Raw genomic sequence first — 17,662 nt, 5'->3', positions numbered from 1 at the left:
CATCATGTAAAAATATTATTAGTTCGTGTTTTTATTTTGAGGGCATATCATTTTGGCTTGGAATATATAATCCTATATATGAAGACGTTTTCTGGTGCGGACTGATTTTCGGTGCGGACTGTGCGGACTGTGCAATTTTCAGCATATTATTCGTGCACTTCAAGTACATTATCAAGTGTACTACTGGTGCACTTCCTGGTGTACTAAGGTGCACTCCCCAGTAGTGCACTGGTGCACTACTGGGTGTACTGAGGTGCACTCCTCAGTGTACTAAGGTACACCCCCAATTGTGCTCTGGTGCACTCCTTGGCAGTGCACTACCAGGTCCACTCTACGGTAGTACACTGGTGCACTTTGTAGTAGTGCACTGATGCACTATCCAGTAATATACTGGTGCACTATAACAGTCCGCACAGGAAAAATGTCCGCACCCGATCAGCCCTCTCCTATATATAATCCTAGGCCTGATCACAAGAATAGGATCAACCAAAATTCAAATCTATGTTGTGAAATGTGAAGTTGTGAACATTCATATCTAGCAAATATGGAATGATATGACTAAAAAACAAAACTAATGAAAAGTAAGGCGATGAGAATTTTGTTTTGAAGAAAAAAAAATATAAAATAAAGTTAACTTCAGCAGAAATTTCCTTGATAATGCTTAATTAAGCATACAATTTTAGCACTCAATGATATAGTGTGATAATTGTCCAAAAACTGTGTCCCAGCTCTGAAATAGCCATAGGTGAACTGAGTAAAACCACACAAAACACAAGTGCTCAAAGTGATAGTCCACTTACAAGTTACAATACAACCAAACAGACTCCAAACAGACAATTTACAACACCGATCACTCGTAACCATAAACACATACAACGATGAGGATGGCAACAACTAGAAACAAACTCGAGTTCATAATACATAACACAGTTTTCAAGCAGTACAGTAGAAGGTAAACAGTAAACTTACATATACAATGCTGAGTTCTTTAACAGACCATTAGCCACAAGCAGAACCAAAGCAAGCTTCAACGGCTTCATTTACAGTAAGAAAAAACCATCTTTCACCGACTTTGTCAACGAATTTCACGAGCTTAAGCTTGTGGATAACCTGCCACTGCGGGCTCGCCACTGCTAACTGCGCCATTATAAACAGAGTATCATGCGTTTTGGTTAATAGTATGGCGAATCTAAGTGCTTGTTCAACTGAACCTAGGTAACTTCCTAGATGAACTGGAATTTTGGGGATCTTAAGAAAAGAAGTTAATATTTTGATATTCTACATAGATGTTTTCATGAGATTTTCTGTCAATTATTTATAAACCAAATAGGCAAACACATTCCATGAACCCCTTCTTCCAGTTATATTCTAGTTTTTGGACACTTCAATTGCCAACTAAACGAGGAAATTATGTTCAGAATATCAAATCAACTTAGAGCCGGTTTGTTTCATGTAATAGTAATGACATTTTTATTTAATTTACTTTATTTATGATGATAGTGTTTGGTACAAAAAACTTACCAGATGGTATACACACAACAAAAAGTGACAAGTGCACCACACAGTCGTCTGTTATGGATTTGCACTACAGGTTTCCGGATGGATTTTTTTTGTCCACAATCTCATAATGAAAAAAAAGTTCATCCGCAAATCCATAGCGAATGAAAAAAGTTGTCTGCAAACTCATAGCGGATGACTTTGTGGAGTGCAAATTACTTTAGTGGGCGTGCTTATTAACACCCAAATTCATAAATATGTATTACAGTGGATTTTACTTTTTTTTGTTTCATCACGTTTCCAAATTCCTAGAAGTCCTTATTAAAAATAAAGCCATTAGTATAGTTGAAATGGATCTAAACCAACAAACTGACTTACATTGACGCCGAGTGAGACGAGCTTCTTGTACAAATCTTCCAGTGCAATAATGCCAGAGGTATCAATATGCATTACGCCTGTAACGGTCAAGAATGAACAAACTTTTTAAATGAGAATGTATAGTTTTAAAGAAATGTAAGCAATATTTGATTTCAAGGGAGAGGAAAACATACTGGAGAGATCAAGTATTATTGTATGATTGACTGTCTTTGCATTTCCCACTGCATCTTCCACCTCATCAACAACATATCTTGCAACTCTGAAGCAAGAAAAAACATAAACAAATAAATCAACAACAAACAAATTAGTAAATTATCAATGTATTTGTTGAAGATAATTACCTTTCTTTGATGAAATTGGCATTAGCAAAGCAAAGCAAGGCAGAGTTGATGCGAATTATTAGCAAGCCAGGTGGTTTGATTATGGATAATGGATACCGGTTGACCTCACAGAATGTCTTTGTTCCGTTAAGCCTCCCTAGGATTTCAGCACGTGGGAGTACTGCATTCAGTATTATCTTTGCAAATGATATCATCACCTGCATTAGTTTTCACTTTAATAATCATTTTTCACGTGATGCTTTCAAATAACAAGACATGTACTATTCACTCCGTTTAAGTAAGCTAAAAAACCACAAACTTTTTTTTTATTAAATTTCACAATATACTCCCTCTAGATACAAATACATGTCATCCTACAAAATTTCACACAAATTAAGAGTTATTTTTACAAAAGTAAGTAATCATAAACATTATCACCTCCACTAATATCATCCAACTACTTATGTAGGGGCAAGTGTGTTTAAATAGTAGAAAAATAACCCAAAGGACATCTATTTTTCTACAAGATATTGGGCTTAAAAAGACATGTATTTATATTTGGGAATTAGGACCTGCTGAAAGTAGACCTTAAAATGCGAAAACTTCGCAGCCGAACCCTATTACCCAAATAATGAATATTGTATTTTTATTTTTTTAAACATAGAGTATGAATTTATGAGCCGACTGAAAAAGAAGGAAAGATTTCCGAGTTATTTAGAAAATTGACACCACGTCACTTTTTCATCATTTTTTGCTTGTTTAATAAGTTCACAAATTCATGCTCTATGTTCAAAATTTTATACTCTACGTTCATGATTTGGACATCGATGTTCGATTGCGAAGTTTTCACATTTTATGGTCAAATTTCACTAGACAATTCCGCTATATTTGGAGGGGGTAACAATTACCCACCTCATTTTAAGCAATGAAATAAAGAGATTTTGCATAGGAAGTGTGAATATGTGCAGTTTCAAATAACTAACCAATAACTTACTACTCTAGAATTTACCATGTTTGATTGTTTAGTAAAAATGGTTAAAATGATATGAAGTAAAGGTGATTCTAGTTGCAGTAAGTTTAAGTTACCGCGGTTAGTAGGCCAATCTCAACGGATCCAAATAAGACACCAAAGAAGGCACCAATGCAGGCAAGGAAATCAAGTTTATCAATCTTCCAAATCCTGTGAGCTTCATGGAGGTCTATAAGCCCCGGAAGGGCTGATAGAATGATTGAAGCAAGGACTGCTACTGGTGTAAAGTAAAGGAGCTTTGTCAGAAATTGTAGTGATATCAGCACTGTGATTGCCATTACTACATTTGAGACCACTGTTTCACATCCTGCACTGAAGTTCACTGCTGTTCTTGAGAATGATCCTGTTTCATCATCATATACGAATCAGATTACACTGTGCAATAAATATATGTAAAAAAAATGAAGTCAAAATAAATGATAAAACATGTCTTACTAAGTTACCGAGAAATGGTGTAACACACTTGTAAATTAGAATGTTATGCAAAGCAGGGAAGGTAGGTTGTGTTTGTTAACAGTAATTAGAAATTCAATATTAGTTTCTATTAAATTGTTATATTAATTGAGCAAGTCTTCCATGATTATCTAGTACTGGTTGAGTGTTGTTAGTGCAGAGATTTATTACGCAATTATTAATCTGATTTCTCTTAGGTTGTTATTCCTATATAAATAGGAGAGTGGTTTAATAAAAGATTTGTGTGGTTTTATCCCACCAAACATAAACTCTAAAAAGTGTTTGGATTACCATGGAAAAGCATTATATTCATGATTCTGCAGTACAATGCATTTTTCTACACTACTGAAGCATAATATGACCCTTCTAAATCTATCTTTAGTTTCTTTCACCCTTTCTCACCAAGCAAAAACTAAAACGGGGTCCGGGAATCACAACCCCTTACTACCAAACAGCCCCTAAGAAAGTCTTGTCATGCTAAAAACATACAGTAGATGCAGAAAAGACACACGAACAGATCATGTCAAAGTTGACAAATAAACTCACCAGTGGCAACATAACAGGAAGTTACAGACCCAATGATGTTCATGAATCCCATAGCTAACATTTCCTTGTTTCCATCGATTTGATATCCTTTAATGGAAGCAAAGGATCGACCAACAGCCATAGCTTCCTGTAGATTACTGTTACTAAGAGGTAGGGTAAAAAACTCACCATACACAAAGTTCAAGCACATGAAATGACTAAGTATTTACCGTTAAAGCAACAACTGCAGATAGAAGGCCAATCTTCATGGCACTTCCAACATGAGGACCCTTGAATTGCAATTGATGTGCCGAAATCGGGTTAAGGCCTCCTTTGACATGTTTCACTATCTTGACACCGTGATGATCTGCTTTTGTAACGTACACTAAGAGTGTAGAAAAGATAACCGCCACAAGAGGAGCAAGAGCTGGCATCCAATAAAGCTTTCTCACTCTTCTTCCCTATGGATTCAGGAAACATAACAAATTCAGATGACTGAAGCTGAGCCATCAAACTAAACAAGAGTAAAAAGTATTGTTGGAAGTAGAAATTGCAAAAACCAACCAACCCGAAAAACTCTGGCTCATACAAACCCGACCTGTTTTTACACGAAACCTGTTTTGACCCGGCCCAATTACCCGAGAAATTCTTGGGTCAAAGTACGACCCGACCCGTTGGGTCAAGAATATAAGGATAAAAATATGAAAATACATTTTTGTTTTAAAATTAAATTTTATTTTTATTTATTAAATAAATCCTTTTATTACTTTTTAAAGAAAAAAATGTTAAAAATTAAAAAAAATCACGGCCAACTGACCTGTATGACCGACCAGATCTTTAACCCGTTATAACTGACCCGTTGTAACCCGGTAAAAGTTTGACCCAAACCAGAAACACTCTACCCTGAACTAGACCTGCCCGAACCAATTGCCATGTCTATTTGGAAGCAAGTAATAAAATCTTCGAAACAGTAAGACAATAGCTAAATTGCATGAATATCTCACGTACCATGAACCTTGCACTAAGGATGAAAACCAGCAAGGAGCAACCCAACAGAAAATTTAGAGGATACCACTGCAGCATAAAAGGAAAGTGTTAGACAATACAAAAAACCATTAAGGGATATTAGGGTGTTATAAAGCTTACTTCTTGATGAACTGTTACAAAGACAGTCTTCAAAACAGACACTGCGTCAGTTTTGGTGGTGAAATGGCTGATCCCAAACAGCCCCTTCAGTTGTTGCAGACCGATAACTATGGCTGCACCTCCCATGAAACCAACAATTGCAGCATGTGAGAGGAAATCAACAAGAAAACCCAACCTGCACAAACGATTATGCTAACTTAAATAACATAGAATTATTACCAGTATACATATAATATATCTACAGACAGATTAATCACCTGCAAACTGCAAATAGAGTTTGGAACATTCCAGCAAAGAAAGTAGCTGTGAGTACCAACTCTCTGTAGGCAACCGGGTCAACTGAAGGGTCAACCACTTTCTGACCCAAAGAGGATAGCAATAGCGAAACCACAGCCACGGGTCCAATTGCTATTTCTCTTGAACTTCCCATTAGAGCATATATTAGAGGAGGTACAACACTTGTATCTACATCAGCATTCCAAAAGAAAACATCAGATTTCACAAAGCTAAAATACTTTTGATTTTTCTATCGAAATAAATGACTTACATAGCCCATACTGAGGCTCCATCTTTGCCAAACTAGCATATCCAATGCTCTGTAAGTGAAAGAAAAAAGATGTTTAGAGTTAATCAGCAGAATAAAAATAGAACAAGAAAGATAGAGATAGTAGAAGTATACCTGGGGAATGCTAAGACTTGCAAGTGTTAAACCAGCAAAGACATCATGTCTTAATTTCCCGGCGTTATAGTTTCTTCCCCATGTGAGGAAGGGGAAAAAGCTGTGTAGGAATGAAATAAAACAGTTTGAAACCATACGTTTTTTTGATGACTTTGAGGATAAACCATTATTTCCAGGAAAAGGAAAGACAGTCCTTTTTGATGAGCTGACAACCTCTTTCCATAAACTAGGTGGTTCAGGGCAATCAAGAACAGATTGAGGAAGCTTATTAAGCTCTTGTTGAGCTTCCTCAAATCTGATTGGTTGTTGTGCCATAGGCACTTGAAGCGTCTGGGAGAACTCCAGATTGTTAAATTTAGGTTAAGAAACCAGATTTAGGAATGTAGCTCATGTTCACAAGAAGGAAAGAGTAACGGCTAAATTTCACAATGGCTGCTATCTGTCTGGTCTGGCCTTTTTCCTTTTATATAAGCTCAGTTGCAGTATGTGAGGTAACGTGCAAAAGGATAGCCTTTTCAGAGTGAATTCTCAGTGACATTTTTGGGTCCCAATGAAATAGATAACAGCAAGAATGCCAAACAGTATGGAATACAAATACAGTACCGAAGTTTAAAAGAACGCGACCATTTTCATCCACTTGGCAAAGTAGTGTAGCATGTTAATGTAACCGGCCAAATCCACTATGATAACTAAGCAGATAGAGTTCTGTTTATAACACCACTTGCTTCTTGGTCCTTTTTCAACTTCAAATATTGAATAGAACTTTGCATCTTAGCTATGTAATAGAGAAGTAATTGACTAATAAGGTAAAACCATAAATTTTATGAAATTAATATATAGCTTAAGAGTGCAACCTCACAAACATGATTATCAAATAAATTATTTTTCTATGTCACAAAGCTCTACAAGTTGAAAAGTGAAATACTGGAACCCAGTGAGAAAGAATCATATCCATTGTAATGTAGTCTGATCATGAAAAGCAGGAAAAAAATCACAGAACAATGCTTACTTCAAGTAGGTGTTGTAATAAGCAAAAGAATCGTATATGTAATAATTGAGAAACAAAACAATTAAACTAGAATCTTGACATCATATTTTAAGAATGCAATCTCTTTTGCAAGATGCACAAGAATCATCTATTTCTTTTTAAACTTTACCCTTCCACTCTTCTACTTTTTACCTCATTTACACCATTAGTAAACCAAAGAATCTAAACATCATCATTTTAATATGAATGCTCTTGTGATCAACTAAATCTTTAGTCACTACCATCTTTTTTTATGCGAGGTCATCTATCCACTGTATGGGCATCGCATTCACAACTTTTGTCTTCATAGGGAGGAAAACAATAACTGAACTCCCTCTTGATTTACGTATACAAATTGTCATCTTAAGTCAACCATTTTCTCTCTACTTCTTAGTGTGTAGTACTATTAGTTCTTTTTAGCAATGATTTTCATGAAATGTCTGTGCAACTGATCACTAGATACACCAACAAGATCAGATATATCTGGTTTTCTTCAATATATAATGTTGCACAATATGGCATTTTCTAAAACAACAACCACTCATGCTGCAATGAGTAACCCTGCAATATCTTATATCTTTCCTAAAAGCAACACTACATGTCTAGATCTGAAGCAATCCTGAGTCTCTGACAATACTTAATAAACTAATATGTTTCCTTTTAAGCTGATTATAGATAAATTAGTAAGCAACTCTTAAAAAGGTATAGCAGAACAACACCAATTAATAAAATATCCATTTAAAAGCTAAGTTCAAAGGCTATTAGCATATATGGGTAGTGAAGTTCAGTTAAATTAAGAGTTGAAAGGATTCTTACCCTTTCACTTTCAGGACAACCCATCAACTTTGAAGAAGTTCCAACTCCAAAATTCCCAATAATATATCAATCTTTCTCTACAAATTGAACAAAAGTTGAAGGGATAATTTGTGTGGAGATCAGAGGCCACAAAAGGCCCCATTTGGCAAAACGACATCAAAAAAGGGTTCAGCGAATCCCCATTGGAAAAAGATAGAAGACCGCAATTCTGATTCGACACTTCTCTTAGTGCTGAGGTTGGTGCCTCCTCCATGAAACTCCACTTTGATTGCTAACCTCACAATACAAGTGAACTGCATGCATTGCAATTCAATAGTATTTTAAAAACTTCTTAGCCTATTTTTGATTCCTAGCTAATTTCTGCTTTATGAGATATTATCAGATATGATTGAAATGGAGATATAGGAGAGGATCTGCAAGTACACACAAACCCTTGTTAATTAGGGCATCTCTTCGATGCGTAAAATTGAGGCAAAGCTTCTTCCACCATTCCCATCTGAGGCTGAGCAGGATAACATATCCGGCGATTGGGTGCTCGGAGATTATACTGTTTGTTGACATAACTGAATTTAAAATTTCTAAAGTTTGTAATGTTTTTTATTCACAAAACATGAAAGTTATTTTATTCTTACAAAATATTTTGTTTAACAATTTAAACACAAATTTAATAAACTAGGTGTGACTGCGGGCTGACCTTATTTTTGTAGTGTAAATGTATACAAGAAAATTATATTTTTATATTTATATTTATACATGTAAAAATAAAAAAGGATTTAATTACATAAGGTCTTACAAGAAGCATTCGATAATGTTTAATTAAAAAATACAGATACAGATACAGTAGCTCGTTCGTATTTGTTGGAGATTTCTATGACCTGTTGGGAGGTTGACAGTAGAACACGGGATTACGAAGATTGAATATATGTAAAAGTCATGGGTGTAATACATAATTTTGAGGTGGAGAGCATGCCTTTTGAAGGAGCATATTGTGTCTCTAATCCAAAAGATGAAGAGTGGTAAGTACATTACTATAACACTCACATGTTGTGATGTTTTTTCACACCTTCATATGTCCTTGATTTTAGCACTTTGGTGTTGAATTGTTAATTTGTTCTGTACCAGTATGTGTACATGTGGTTGGCAAGTTAGTTCATTTGTTGCTTAGTAAATCTGAAAACCTGTATAAAATGAGCACATTGTCTGGACATAATTGCAAGGATACATCGAAATGTATTGTTAAGTTACAGTTTCCCCCAAAACAGCAAGTTATGTTACATTGTTACTAACATAATACAACAAGTTATTTTTCATTTCGCCTTTAAGCATGTTCTTTGAACTCATTGTTCTCTTGAACCAGCAAATCAACTTTTTTCTTTGAGAGTTTCATAGTCTTGTTGAACTTATTTGTAAATGTTTATCTGTTCTATGTGACCCCCAATCTAATCGCGTAGCATCTGAATGATTTCGCCCCTCATCTCCATCAGTTATGTAGATGTTTTCTCCCATATTTTTTAATTAATAGAAAAAAGGCATAAGTTTTCGTGTTCAGCAATTGACTGGAACTCTCATTATGTGTTCTTTGTTTTCCATCTAAGATAAACAAGAAGAAAAAGGTTAAGTATGAAGATAGTGCATAAAATACCAACACCCACATTGTCCCAATGGACACACTATCCATAGTCCACACACACAAATACACACACAGTTTGTCCATTGCACATACTATACCAAATATACACAAATGCAGTCAACAAAATGCAACAAAAGAATGAATAAAATCAATGCAGAGAATCTGCAGAGAATCCAAATTCTGAGTTAGTTTTTCACCTGACCAAATTAAATTACATCAAAATTTACAAATACAACTACCCCCCCAATACCCTCAATAGATTTATATATATAAGACAACACAACTTCATCATTATGCCACAATAACAACACATGAAATGGCTGGATCCTCCCAACCTATAGTCGTGCTCAGTGGCTATAGCTCAAGCTCTGTTCCGAACTCACCACCCGACTGGAGCTCCAGCTCGGGCTCTCATGGAGCTCGGAAGAGACCGGAGCACCACGAATGGGCCGATCAATGCCTAGACCCCCTCATGTGCATGAACGAGGACCAGGTTATTTGAACGAGTCCCCTATGAATCAAGCTCTGGTTTTTATGGAGCGGCTAGGGTGAAGGAAAAGAGTTTTGTGCTGCAGATGAAGAGAACTTTTGTTGAAGGAATTGTAGACTGGTAATATACCATCCATTACCTTACTTGGTTTGCAATAGTTTATATGATGTATTTTGCACTATTTTCATTATGATTTTATTTCTCTATGCCTTGTAGAACCCTACCATTCAAGCATGTGGACAAGTATCTTAATGATTACATGCACCAATTCATACATTGCTGTGAGAGTGGGCATGTGCTTTATCCCGTGTCCCTGAAATACAGACAAGGGTCCAACATTTTGGGTTGAGGATGGAGGGACTATGTGAGGGATTATGGGGTGAAGAGGACGATGTGTTATTCTTCGATTTAACGAGGATGGTGGCAGGTCCTACATATATAATCTTTAACTTTGGCTCTGAGTAAGGTGTTTCTGCTTTGAATGGTTTTTAGGATTGGCTTACATGTTTTTTCATGGTGGTCTGTAAGAATTTTCTGCTTCAGGACATTGGTGAACCAATAATGGTTCCATTGGTTGTGTCAACAAATTAGTTATATTGTAATGTGTGTGTGTTTTTTATCTGCTTATTTGTATGTCTTTGAATTATGTGTTGTGTTATTAGGTAGATGTGCAAACCTATTTTATATTGAAAACTCTATGTTGAACAGTTAATAACCAGAATCACATATAACCCCTAATCTCAGTAAACTCTATTCTACACTTGTATCAAACCCCTAAAACTCAAAAAACCTGATTATCAGTAAAATCTAAAAAATTAGCAACCATAATCTCAATGTGTGAAAGTCCATGGAAAACAGTACATTCGTCTAGTATGTACAACATTGATAGGTCCGACTCCGTATTTGGTTTTCTTGTTCAGCACTTTTTCAGAGGTATGTAGTGGAGAACAACCATTGTAATGTCTAAAAGTTGCATAATATAAAACTTGAATTAGATACTTGAGAAGATACAATGAAAGAATAATGTGTTAGTAAAAAAGTTGTACCGAACATAGCATTGTGGGTAAAAGTGTCGCCTAAAGAAGAACGAATACCGACAATTGAAAAGACATATAGAAAATGTATGTGAACCTTTCCTTCTCAACGAAATGTTCAATTTGCATTGAACATAACCCCTACATTTTAGAGTTATTAAAACCCTAATCAGAAATTTGGGTGTTATACAATATAATTAGTTGAAAATTGAGAACTTGACATCTAACTAAGTTAATATGAACTTCACATTTGATTTCGTTCTAGGAATTATTCAATTTCCAAATTTGGTGTTCGAATTGGCAAATCGAAATTTGGGATAATAGAGTTCAAATAGAACCAAACTGAAGGGTTCTCAAGGAACCAGAAAAATTCAATAAAATAGTGCGAAATTAAGTCTAAAGGACAAGAAACATATATGGATTGGAGAAAAAAACTGGATGCATGGCTATTTGAAAGTGCTATTGATTTGATTTCACCATCTGGGTATAGACGACTGAGCAAAAGAAAGGGGGAAGAAACGTCACCTCTGTACACCTTTCCACCGTGCCTCACCAGCACTTGGATATAAATAAAACCAAGCAACAACCAACAAAAAGCTCTTTCAATTTACAAAGTCCAGGCGCAATCTTACCATCAACATTGGCAATTATGTTTACCAGGTCACCCGCATGCCAGATTGCATCTGTCGGAGCACCATGTATCAAATTGGTCTGGATTGAAATGTGGACCTGCGGATATTCGATTTCCAATAATCTCAGTAACACACGCAACTCATAGAAGCGAAGATACAAAACAAAGGAAGCAATAGCTGAGCATATAAATGTAGTAAGACCGCTTCTTGCACACGGAGCTTCCCCTTTGAAGAAAACCTATACGATAAGGTAATGTTACTCGTACATTTTCATTCATCGTAAACTAACTATATTATGTTCTATCCATTGTCTCATATTAGGTTCAGAATTTCATACACATCTTCTCATGAATTGTAAACATGAACATTGTCTCAGACACCAGGTGACCTTGCTAAACCCTGGAACAGAGGCTAAGTTAATTCTGGAAGCTGTAACCAGTAATGTGGCTTGCTAATGCTGAATTGAACTGGCTGATATAGAGTTTGTAAGTTTTTTTTCTTTCTTGTTTTTATTTTATCTTAGGTACATACTTGCCTTCAATTAATTATAAATGAAGGGAAATACTTCATTAATCCTTATTTTGACATAATTCAAGAATTGGCTGAGTCTTCATGGATGTTACTCTATCTTTATTAACCAAGCCGAATAAGTTAAAATCGAAGTCACACAAACACACAAAGTATATGCAACCTGGAGATATAAACAAACAAATTATTGATATGAATGAATAATATAAATATGCAGCTTAGATTCAATAGTTGTAGGGTAATAGGTATAGGGATGCACAGAAATGAACCGGATCGGAAACCGGACCGGAAAACCGGACCGGACCGGAAAAATCCGGTCCGGTCCCCGGTCCAATAATTTTTAGATTTCCGGTCCGGTCTAAGACCGGACCGGGTTTTTCCGGTCCAACCCGGGTAGACTGGAATATACTCTTGTTTTTTTACGTTAATTAATCATTAATGTACATTTGGTGGAAAAATGGTGCAACTTATGCTTTTGTTTTAAATTGATTGGCAAATGGAGATTATGAAGTTGCTTGTTTGTGATGTTGTACCTGCAGCAACTTATGTATTTATAATTTATATGCTCAAGTATGAATTTGTCAAGCAGGTTTTGGTTTTATGCTATATGTGTAGCAATTATTAATTTGTCAATTAGCAGGAAGTACTTAGACATGTTAATTACATGTTGCATATATGTGTAGCAGTATGAACACGTTAATTACTTAATTACATATTGCATATGAAGTACTTAGACATGTTTATCAATTAGCAGGATTTAGTTTCCGGGTTATCCGGTCCGGACCGGACCGGAAAAACCCGGTCCAACCCGGAAAACCCGGTCCGGTCTCCGGGTCAAGTTTTTAAAATTTTCCGGTCCACCGGACCCGGGTGTCCTGGTCCGGTCCGGTTGTGCATCCCTAAATAGGTCGTGTCTTATACTTGTATCCCAAATTATGATTTTAACATCATCTCTCTTACTGTAAGGAATTTAATTTTAAAACCATACCTGCACATGTGATAAGAATTATGGAATTAAAACATCAAATTGCAGTTCAATCAACTTACTAAATCAGGAAAACAGAGCGGTCGCAGCTGTAATATCCTCACAAATTTTCAAATCTAAAAACTCAGTCTCTGGAAAGCAATCCTAAGCAAATCTCACACGAATTGTTTGAAACTATCCAAAGTAGCTCTTTTGTGTATTGACTTTCAAATTCTCAAATCTGAAGTTGAGATGTAAAATTACGCTAGTACTAATTATATCTTCACAAATTAAAAGTGGCAAGCAAGAGTTACAAAACGCAACAGTTATTGAACAATGGTAGCTCACAAATCACAAGTCCAAATTCACCCCAAATGTGTTCATAATTATTTAGTCTGATGCTAGAAATCGATGATCATAGCGCCGATAGTAGAGAGGGAAGCAGATAACCCTAAATAAGAAAGAGCAATAAGTACCAATAGCCGGAGAAAGGTTTCCGATGGAATTGTAAATGAAGGTGAGAATTAAGCTGATCTTGCTGACGGCGGAGTTTCCGATCAACAATATCTTAGAAGATAGGTCATAAGAAGGATGTTGTCGGATATAGAGGAATGCGGTGTTGCTCCTCTTCCTCACCGTCTTGTACTTCTCATGTTTAGTACTCCATTTTATAAACGGTTAGAAAAAGGGAACACGTGTAAAGATAAATTCATAGAAAAAAGACACGTACAATGGGCATGCAATCCTACAACAAATGAAGCCACGTAGGACAATTACTACGTGGTTCCACTTGCTGTAAAATTGCATTCCCATTGTACGTGTCTATTTTCTATGAATTCATCTTTACACGTGCTGCTTTTTTTAACGCATCAAAAAGTAAAAGACACTAAGCTATCTGCATGCGTGTTTTCATGATATATACAATATACAATGGAATGAAATGGAAATCAGGAATCAAAAGAAAGAAAAAAGAAATGTACACAAATTCATAAAACTGGTTTACCTGGATGATAGGAGAAGTCTCAAGATAAATTTCTCTAAACCAAAGGAAGCCAAGAACTGTCAGAGTTATTACTGTGGTTGTGTACAGAAGAATGACAATGTTACTTCCCATATGAAAATTTTATTACCATCAACAATAATAACACTGAAGACAACATGACATTACAGTAAATCATAACGAAAATAAACGAAAGACGACAATCATATCAATTTCATTAATTAATTGTTGGCTTTCATTTGACAACTTCTCTAAAATGGTTATATCCTTAGCTGTCTCAATGGAAACGAAGTGTTAAATTTAATTGGTTATGAACATAATTAATTAATTAGGAGAATACCATTTCAGATAAGATGAAAACATGGTACAAAGAGACAACATCATGCATGGAGATGAGATGGAGGCAGGAAGCAATGCAATTACTTTAGATTTCAAGTAGCATGCAAATACAAAATACAAATATGGAGATAAATTCTTCACCACTTATAAGCCAAGCAATGCAATCACTTTTAGATTTCGAGTAACATGCATAAGTATTAATAGCAGTAATATTCTGAACAGTGTAAAAAGAAGACGCGAGACCAGCTGTAGATAAGCACGAGTCATCTAAACACAAGCTTACTGCAAGACACGTGTTATAAATAAGGTAAGCATGCAAAATTAAGTGTACAAATCAGCATGGAAAATGGGCAACATTTTGGAACTAAATAAAATTAATAATTGGCTAAATGGGCCAAGGTATATCACAAATAAGGCCAACAATGTGATTAGACCAACAAAATGAAATCCAATTCCAAATCTATAATACTCTATCTAAATCCAAAATATTTAAGACAATATATATCTATAAAAAAATATAAAAAAAACATCAAACTCGAAATGAAGTGTCATAACCAGAACAATAGCAATCACAAAACCAAAATTATGTACGAGAAGAAAAATTACGTCTAATTCAGTAGGTATTGAAAATAAAATTTCAGCTAATTAACGAACAAAGAAGGCAAAGAAGAAACTCACCAATTTCCAGATGTGTGTGCCGGGAATTAGAAGAACGGCTCCAATAGTACAATCCCAAATTGTTTGCGAAAGAGGAAAGTAGAATGCATTAGAGAGATTAAAGTCAAAACGAATTCGAAATTAAGTGTCATAACCAACACAATAGCAAGCACAGAATCAAAATCATCTACAGGAAGAAAAATTACGTTTAATTCAGTAGTTATTGAAATAAAAATTTGATCTAATTAACAAACAAAGAAGTCGAATAAGAAACTCACCAATTTCCAAATGTGTGGGCCGAGAAGTAGAAGAACGACTCCAATCGACACAATCCAAAATTGTTTGCGAAAGAGGAAAGTAGAATGCATTAGAGAGATTAAACTCAGAGAAGAATCAAATTGAGAGGAAGAAGGGGCTAACCTAATTGACGGCACTCGCTACCTTTTAACACCCATGTGTACAGCCGGAGCAGGAAATATACGTGCAGTGAACATCATTGATGGAGGCGAGCTGGTACGAGAGACGAAGAGTCGAAAAATGTTAGGCATTGTCTTTTGAAGCCAATTGAACAACAAATCCCAAAACCAGCATCATATCTAACTCACCAAACACAAAACACTAAAAGAACGCAAGAAATACTCACATGAAAATCACCTATACCACCACCTCCACCTTCCACCGATTAGAAGGTGAAGTGCGATGAGCGATATCCAGCGACGAAGAACGGCGCAACAACAAGAAAGTAAAACAAAAGTGAATCAAATCAGAACGATTTGAAAGAATAAAGAACACTAAATAAAACAGGGAAGAAGATATCGCGTACACAACCAGAAATTCCCTTTGAATCGCATCAAATAACCCAGATCCAGGTGGCTCGAGCTTTTCCCATTCGTTTATTATGCGGAGTGAGCACTGCGGTGTGGAGGAGCCAGGGCTTTGTTCAACACAATGGCATCAGGGAAGAAGAGAGGAAAGAGATGAGGCGGAATGAGCTAGGGCTCCGAGGAAAGAAGACGAACATGAAGAAATAAACGAGCCAGTTATTCAAGCCTATAAAGCTCAAATAAAAGCCCAATGAAGCCCAGTCCAGTTGCATGTAGTGACAAAATAGTCACTATTTATTTGGGGGAGATTCTCTTTTAAGTAGTCAGAGATAGAACAATGAAAATAAATACTAACAAGAAATTATCACCATCTAAAATGGGGTGTTCTTGATGGTCAGTTCTATTTTCTTATGAAAATGATAAGTGGTTAAAGGATCCGATCCTTTCAATATACATTGCCCGATAATAAAATTTTGGATTTAATTATAAATGCTTAAATTAATAATTAAAATTGAGATATTAATAAACCTTAAGTCCTATTTTAACGCAATAGAAATACACAAAATCATGAAAATACAACTCTAGTATTATCCAATTCTTGAAAAACTATTTTATTCCTCCTGCAGAAACGATTGATTCTCAACCAAATAAAAATTAATATCAAATAACCATCAACCAAGCATTGACCACTATTCTTGAATCTTGATACTTATTCTAAAGTTAAAAAGTTTATTTAGAAGTTGCTCCATAATAGTTTACCAATAATAAATGAATTTACATAGAAAAAAACATTTCAATTCATCTAAGTTGTAATGCATGTCAACTTCTCTTAAAAGATATCCTCAATGTTTTTTTAGTGCCTCTTCTCATTAAAATAAATTCATATACAAGACCAAATGATTAATCTAGCATGAGATCCATTAATCTTAAATACAAAAAACTCTATTAAAAATTCGAACTATCCACCTCCCTTATAAAAACGAATTTATTACACTTGTTATTACTTCGTGGTGCATTTGGAATAATAGAAATGGAAACCTCTTCCACCTACAAAGAAAAAATAAAACACCAGAAAGAAAAAGGAAAAACATCTCCGGACCAAACTCATAACTAATTGCTATAAAAGTCAACTTTGATGGTGTAGCTGACAAAAAATGGTAGGGTCGCTATGGGCTTCATTATCCACATTGATTGTGATGACAAAAAACAACTAAATCTGATGGTGTAGCTGACAAAAAATGGTAGTTGTTTTATTTATTTAAAATTTAGTATATTTTATTAAAGAGGAAAAGGTACAAAAAGCATGAAAAATTCCACGTTAGCTGACCCGTTTAACCGACCCGACCCCGTCATTAAATCCGTTATAACCCGACCCGTTGTAACCCGATAGAAGGTTGACTTGAAATGACCCGACCCGGAATGACACAAACCTGAAACTCTCTAACCCGACCTATCCGACCCGATTACTAAGTCTAAGTGAGACACTGGGAAGGCCTTTTGGAGTATCAATAGAAATTGATCCTTTATTCAAGCAAGTAAAGATGTCAATCCACTGTAGCACAACTCCTTAAATAGTGATCGAGTATTCAATCTAGAAAATGGCATCTCCAATAATGTTGAAGTGAGACTGTCTTCTGCTTATAAAAGAGGTGTTGCTTCTTTGCCGCCAAAACATGTATACCTCACAAGGACA

At 35.5% G+C, this 17,662-nt stretch overlaps 1 protein-coding gene across 1 annotated transcript; it reads right to left on the bottom strand.

Moving 5' to 3' along the window:
• Positions 1-999: 999 nt before the first annotated feature.
• LOC141249384 (uncharacterized) lies at positions 1,000-6,343 on the bottom strand. Its single transcript, XM_073669603.1, has 12 exons — positions 6,029-6,343; positions 5,897-5,945; positions 5,607-5,814; positions 5,350-5,524; positions 5,212-5,277; positions 4,434-4,664; positions 4,225-4,351; positions 3,282-3,568; positions 2,217-2,413; positions 2,049-2,134; positions 1,876-1,952; positions 1,000-1,137 (listed from the first exon to the last, which is right to left on the bottom strand). The coding sequence occupies exons 1-12, from the start codon at positions 6,341-6,343 to the stop codon at positions 1,000-1,002; spliced, it is 1,956 nt and encodes a 651-aa protein (XP_073525704.1).
• Positions 6,344-17,662: the final 11,319 nt, after the last annotated feature.

This window comes from Phyllobates terribilis, unplaced genomic scaffold, assembly GCF_046119375.1.
Source record: "Phyllobates terribilis strain yellow unplaced genomic scaffold, ASM4611937v1 Scaffold_4522__1_contigs__length_59976, whole genome shotgun sequence".
Lineage (NCBI taxonomy): Eukaryota > Metazoa > Chordata > Amphibia > Anura > Dendrobatidae > Phyllobates > Phyllobates terribilis.
Note: the sequence above shows the minus strand (reverse complement) of the source record. Positions and strands in the feature narration are given on the sequence as shown.

Excerpts from the sequence above, each read along its gene's own strand:
- LOC141249384 (XM_073669603.1), bottom strand. The coding sequence starts at position 6,343 with ATGGCACAACAACCAATCAGATTTGAGGAAGCTCAACAAGAGCTTAAT. Across the intron at positions 2,135-2,216 it reads GCCAATTTCATCAAAGAAAG|AGTTGCAAGATATGTTGTTG; the intron begins GTAATTATCTTC and ends TTCTTGCTTCAG. Across the intron at positions 1,953-2,048 it reads AATAATACTTGATCTCTCCA|GCGTAATGCATATTGATACC; the intron begins GTATGTTTTCCT and ends TGACCGTTACAG.